Source organism: Nansenia antarctica (assembly GCF_963989245.1).
Source record: "Nansenia antarctica genome assembly, chromosome: 2".
NCBI lineage: Eukaryota > Metazoa > Chordata > Actinopteri > Argentiniformes > Microstomatidae > Nansenia > Nansenia antarctica.
This window is the reverse complement of record NC_137675.1, coordinates 25328399-25335615: the sequence shown is the minus strand read 5'-3', so window position 1 is coordinate 25335615 and position 7217 is coordinate 25328399. Positions and strand designations below refer to the sequence as shown.

At 41.9% G+C, this 7217-nt stretch overlaps 1 protein-coding gene across 1 annotated transcript in view; it reads right to left on the bottom strand.

Moving 5' to 3' along the window:
- Positions 1-6110: 6110 nt before the first annotated feature.
- Positions 6111-7217, bottom strand: part of LOC308150015 (ubiquitin carboxyl-terminal hydrolase 37-like) — a gene marked incomplete at both ends in the record, with an annotated part of 66703 nt that continues 65596 nt past the window's right edge. Inside the window, one exon of the mRNA XM_080522888.1 lies at positions 6111-6272. Coding sequence (XP_080379014.1) covers positions 6111-6272 — 162 coding nt within the window. The remainder of the gene's footprint in view (positions 6273-7217) is intronic.

Below are 7217 nucleotides of genomic sequence, written 5' to 3'. Positions count from 1 at the left end.
ATGAATAATACTGCCCTTCACCTTATTATCAGATGTTCATAGACCTGTGTCGGCAATGATAATAATACACAACAGGCAAGACGGTTGTACCATAGATATACAGTACGCAGATTAATATTTGTAGATTCGTTTTCGAACATTAGATAGGCCTAGTTGATTTTGGCAACATTGTACATTGTAGTAGCCAATTGTCCGCTCGCCAACTAAACACACCACATATCATACCTCCGCCCTATATGTATTTATCATCATATTTCTCAATATAAAACGGAGGTACGATATATTACCAGATATAAAGTATGTATGGTATATTATGGCAGTTTCTGGCGCCTGTCCCGTTCTGTTGTTCAAAGAATATTATATAAAACGCATCACATGTTTGTCACTGTGTGAAAATGTTTCTGTAGCGAAGAACCTTGGTTCAATCTGGAGCTGATCAACTCCGGACGGCAATAGCACGTTGTGGGTGCAATTGTGCAAGAATAACACTATTTACAGCGCTGTCATTTATTGCTATATTTATTACTGTTATATATAAATGTGAACATTACAGATACCTGGTCAACACAGCTTGGGATTCCAAGGAAATTACATGGAACTATGTGTGAAAGGGACAACAGTTATTATATATTACAGTTATTATTTTTTTTCAACTTTCATTCGTTAGTAATGAAAACTCCCGCAGTCTTGATCAATCTCCTAGATCAATCTCCTCTCCACTTACGTTACATCTACAATGGCATGCATACGTTATTATATATATATATATGTTCCTTTTCAGCTGACTCTCTGCTCTGTCCCCACTTCTCTGGAACTTTATGCATTTTTAGAGGTAGTGTCTTGTCATTTTCTCTTCTTGTGTGACATCGCCATCCAGCGATTTTTGTGCGTCAGTACACACTCCCCCATTGTGAAGAGTGGTCGTGTGATTCGACACCTCTTTGCGCTAAAAGTAGGTAAAAAAACGTCGCTGTTCTAGTGTTAAACAACTACAACATTGTACGTGTGCCATTGTTTGTTATCTCTAGGACTGGAGTTTCGAAAGCATGGCGTTTAATGTTTTTTTTTAACAATTTGCATCTTTTACCCTAGATTGCCATGGTAAGAAGAAAACTATTGGGTTTTCATCCTTGTAACCTATTTAATTGTATTCCCTGACCTCACAAATGTAGTTTGACACCAAATGTCAAATGTCATTATAGCCATAACAGTAGCAAATATATGGGGTGTGGTAATTGCCAATGGGCTCTGATGTATTGTTGGGGCCATTTTGAAAAAAAAAAAGCAGATCTCACTTGTGTCTTTGGAAAAAAGTTTTTCTATGACCCTAAGGTACTTCCATGCCAAAGGGGACATTTGTTGCATTTACTGAAGTCAACGTGCTATATTTTGGACTAACTGTTATGCACACCTTGAAACTGGAAAAGCCAAATGTGGTGGAACCCCAGAGAAACAGAGACAGAGGCCAGGAGAATATATAATGATTTATTATGGATAATATAAACAAAGAAATAGGCCCTACACTAACTAGTGGAAAAACAAACATAAGGTGTGATGCAGGCGATAGTTAAGGGGTGTGTAATTATACTATGTGTGTGTGCGTGTATGAGGTCAGGGGTGTTGTATTATGTGCTGCGATACTACCCTAGTGAGCAAAGTCCGAGATCCTTTTCGGGCCAGGGAGAGTGATCCATGAGAGAGTAGTCCAGAGGGGAGTCCAGGGGTCGAGCCAGGGAGGGAAATCCAGATGAGCGTAGTCAGAGGGGGTCCATACAGAAAGTTATGTCCAAGCGTTGGATCTCCGTCTGTAGCAGGGTTAAGTAGGCGGCTGTCCAGGTGGTGATTGGGACAGCTGGGCTGAAACGTAATAGCCCACACCTGCTGCAAACAGAGCCAGAGATCCGGCCCACTCAATCCGGCCGGGAGGGGGCGCCAGAACGAGGCTCACGGGGGCGTGTCAGATTAGGAGGCACAACACTAACAGCCTTTACTATAAGACGGTCTGTTGTTGAAGCCAGTGCAAATGCCGTCTCCTGGAATACCTCTCGGTTGAAGGGATATATCCCACTTGCCCGGAATCCTGCCTGAATGTTGGCCGGGGAAACTGCTAGAGGGAAGGCTGTAGCCACGATATTGGGGATCTCGTAGATCGTCATAGTTTTCCCGGGGTTGTTTAGCATCCAGGCAGTGGAGGCGGTATTCGGTTGTTAAGTCTGACGTCACGCGTGACGTTTAGCAATTTCCGGGTTCAAATTTTAAAAATCCCTGTACCAGTGTATTAAAGCGGTAGAATGACAGTTCAATCGTTTTTTAGACTCGGATCTATTCATACAACAATAGGCGGTGGGCCGAAGCTGTCTATCTGCTTTAGTTTTTGAAATAATCGATCTGCAACTGCAGACTAGTTGATTTTTTCATATAAGCTAAATGGTTTTTTTGGGAACATGTTTCCGTTTGTTGGCAGCCTATTTTCGAACAACGTTTTATGAAAACTAAACTTACGATTCATAAGTTAATAAGGAGAATGCTTGGGGCTACTATGCCGCTAACCAATCAAAACCCGTTAAAGCATCACCTGACTTGACGTCTGCCAATGATATTCCTACAAAATACGGAACTATGAAGACTGAGTTGTTACTGATAACTTTACTGTCAAGAAATGTTTCAGGTAAGATTTGAATGTCATACTAATTCATATCACATATTAATGAACAAGTCCATGTCATGTTGTGTCAATACAAACATGTTCTATATGCTATTTTACTGAAAAACCCGACCTAACGTCACCCGCGATTGTGAAGCTAATTAATTAACAAGCTAGTTATCTAACTTTAAAGGGTACAATAGTTACCAATGTCAACTATGTCTATTCTCAATTATTTCAGTAATCATTGTGCCAAATTGGGACCAGTAACATTAACTTGTGTGTGAGTACGTTATACAGTATGTGTGTGCAAGCATGTTTTTGATATTGTCAATCGTCTCACTTTTACGAGGTGAGCTGGTAAGACAAAACCCAAGACTAAGTGTATCTTCACTTGCCTTGCCTATAATTGACGAGACTAGACAAAGATTCAAGTGTTTAGAGAACATTTATAACACTAGTGTGTTTTCGCAGTGCAAACACAGACACATGTCTGTACATGGTAGGTTGTTAGATTTGCATGTGCATCTCCCTTTCACACATTTTGTTTTTTTGCAGGAGCAGTATACAAGCTCTAAAACTGCGACTGGGGCTGGGGGAAGTGACATCCAGTCAATCCCAAAGAAATCTCCCTCTATCTTCCAGCCATGGCTCATTGGCGGAGGGATGTCTGGCTGGCTCTTAAGGGACCTCCTGTATGGCTGCCTGGTAGTTTGCCCGCTGACTATGTTTGTGCAAGGCATCCTTATTTAGTGGTAGACTTCGGTCATTGCACTTCCCACTCTTAAATATTTGACACCTAGCTAAATGTACATCCCTACAGCCTTTGTGGTCGTAGAGGTCGCATGTAAATGCCTCAATTTCCTCATACAGCTCTGTTGGCAGTTGAAAAGCTGTTCCCAACTTTTGGAAAGTAGCACAATGCTCTTTGTTGGACAGGAGTGTTTTTACGGCCTTCACTTTTTCATTGCTGTGCAGTGCACTCACTGTATCACAGCCGGTGAAACAGTGAAATCCAATGAGCGCATCAGAGACTTCATCACCAAGATGGCTGTGTATTCTCTGTACGTGTATGGTGTTTGTTTGTCCCTTTCCCTGTGTGGAAGTACAGGTTTGCTCCTATTTCCTTACAGAAAGCGATAGCCAGTACAAACACACGTGTCAGGACTGCTGAACATGTGAGCTATACTGTGAGGCATGTTCACAGTGAAGCAACAGCAGGGTGTCTGCCTCCTCCTGTATTGAGAACAGTGTGAGCAGTGGTAAAACCTCAAGTTCTGTGCCACTGCTGTTGACTCTGATCACATGACACTCAGACCCATGTCCAACAATCAAAGTGATGTCTTGAATTTGGTCTTTCCTGGACTTGGACCATGTCTCAAAAAGAAACTGTTGTAGGTTTTCTTTGTTTTGGCCACAAGCCAAGAACTTGGACCAAAGTCTTCTGGTCAGCTGAATATATTGTTGTCAATTGTTGGGAATTTGTATTAAAATAACTAGAAGTGATGAATCATGTACTATGTGCTCATTTAAATAATATGTGACTGAGGTCAGTTGAGAACAATTAGAAGGTCACGCGAAGCCAAAAGAGAGGTTCTGTTTTTGAGCGACAAGAAGAAGACAAGCTCCTGACTAACAGAAAGTTTTATGATTCAAACCGCCTGTAAATTACTTATTTTTACCTATGTGCTAACAACCATTTTAAACCTGCTGTTATGATATTCTATTTTCCTGTACTGATTTTATACTTTCATAACTAATGATTAATGATAAGTCTATTCTTCTATACTATATTTTAACTTGTTAATCAAATCCCAAGTCATGGGACTGTGTAACTTCAACAGTTATGTTTTCACAAGCTATTCTGATAAAGGACACACTGACCTAGTCATGAGGGAATGGGTCTGAAGATCAAATAACTGGCCAATTAGTGCTTTAGAACGCACATAGAATTAACAGTATAAAAATGTCTGTTCATCCTAAAAATATAACTGTGTGCATTATGTTTACTGATTTCTTAAAGCTTACTGTTTTCTTAAAAACAACAGAATGTGTATGTGTCTAACGTTGCGCAAGATTAAGGCTGCTCTCACAGGTGGATACAGCCGACAAAGTGTGCAACTACTCTCACCATGACTAACGGCCGGGGGGGGCCAGAAGAAGAAGATAACACACAGTACACTCGCACCCACACAAGGAGTTGAAGGCCACATAACTAACTAAAACACTTGCTACAAATCAAATGGTCACAGCTGCAACAGATTTTATGCTGACAATTAAAAAACTACCAGATAGGGGGAGGAGGGACAGCCCAGCCCCAAATGTTTAATCAAAATGTATAAAGTCTATGTATCAAGGCGAAACTGGGTTCTTGTCTGGTGAAGCTTCTGCAGTAAACCTATTGACGGTTAGCTGATACTGGCCTGCGGAGGTGAAACTAGATGGGACCACTTTTCCATGGAAATGAACTATTATTGCTTGCTGATGTGCTTGAATAAATATTCTCTTAATGAACAGTTCAGTAGTGGTGCCTAATATTTGATTGGATCATTTTATCTTATACCTCCGGCAGGCGCGGATCTATGGGTGGGCCTGGGTGGGCCTAGGCCCGCCCAGATTGACAGCTGGCCCACCCAGTCAGATTCATAAAAATACATATTTTTTTATAATAAAATATTTTTAAAGTTTTAATTTTCACTAACTAACTGTAATGTGAATAGTTTTGTCTTGGAAATGATTAAAAGTATGTATTAATACTAATAATATTCAACTTCCTCTCTTACGTTTACATTGCTTCCTCTTTTACGTTTACTCTGATTGTTCAGTTGACCTTGACCAGTTGTTCAGTGTGCGCGCTACGATGGCTAAACAGCTAACATTGTCCCGCTTTCTTAAAAAGCCACGTCTGGAAGTCAGTGAAAATAATGAAAGTTTGGACCAGGCCTTGTCCACGTGGACGGTTCTGTTTAACAGTTTTTTCCCTCTCTCTCTCTCCCTCTCTCTCTCTCTCTCTCTCTCCCTCTCTCTGTTTCTCTCTCCCTCTCTCTGTTTCTCTCTCCCTCTCCCTCTGTCTCTCTCTCTGTCTCTCTCTCTCTCTCTCCCTCTCCCTCTCTCTCTCCCTCTGTCTCTCTCTCTCTCCCTCTCTCTCTCTCTGTCTCTCTCCCTCTCTCTCTCTCTCCCTCTCTCTCTCCCTCTCCCTCTCTCCCTCCCTCTCCCTCTCTCACTGTCTCTCTCTCTCCCTCTCTCTCTCTCCCCCTCTCTCTCTCTCTGTCTCTCTCTCCCTCTCTCTCTCTCTGTCTCTCCCTCTCTCTCTCTCTCCCTCTCTCTCTCTCTCTCTCTCTCTCTCTCTGTCTCTCTCTCTGTCTCTCTCTCTCTGGTCACAGATGCTGCAGAAGGAAACCTACGTTCTGAGTGAGTTCAATCGGCTCACAGGCCGACACCTGGAACCTCTGACCAAGAAGTGTAGTCAAGACAGGTGACCAGAGCCGCACGCCATGGCGGGATTCGAACGTTGCACCCGGGACACGAGCCGTTGGCCGGAACACTGTTTATTTCCTTTGGTGAGGCCGTGGACCGTCTTAGAGACACTGATGACACGTTGGTTGTTGATCCTCTGGACACTTGACTCCTGCAGTGACAATCAAGCAATACTGTTGTTGAAGGTAGATTCAGCTGTGTGACGGAGCAATAAGTGCTGGGGTGATGATGACTTCCCAAAGCCAACACACTTGTCTTGCACAGATGCCTATGGAATTGCTAATGAGTGAAACATATTGCTTCATTTTTCAACTTGACATTTCTGGGGGGGGGGGGGGGGGGGGGGGGGGGGGGGAAGAGTAAAACTATCCAAACCACATTGCTTTCACAGTAATATTTTATTTTAAAACCACATTGCTTTCACAGTAATATTTGTTTTATTTTAAAATGCGCTTTAGGAAGTCAAATGTCGAATGCTGAACAAGAAACAAAAGCTTTGTCCAGCCTGCTGCTTCTCTCCACTCTGCGTCACAGACACCCACATGGACATGACACCTAGGGGGGGTATTCCATCAATGTCGCTAAAGGAAAATCCAGGCTTATATTTGATGTCTTGTGAGTCTTATCAAAATAATAAGCCTGGATTTGCCTTTAGAGACGTTGATGGAATACTCCCCTGGGGCTTACTCAGACACCCATATAGAAATAGATTGTGTACACCTGACACCACTAACTGCCACACAAGTCTTAATTCACCTAACTCACGTAACATAGCTTCAGTTTCTGAGGTATCTTACCACTGAACTACACATTCGTAGCTTTACATACTTGGTTGTAAGATTTCATAAAAATGTGGTCATCTGCTTTTTGTTATGAATTAATATGAATGAAGCGTGACAGACATCCTGTGGAATTGATAGTTCATTAACTATCACCTCCAGAACAACAGATTCAAAACCATTCAGGATGTCCAGCTTATAAAAGACAAGCTACCGTATTCATATTTAGCTTGTTATATTTATATAAAACAAAGAAAACAAAACAGTCAAGTAAAGCATTGAAATACATTGGAAATGGAAACCATGAACCCTAACCC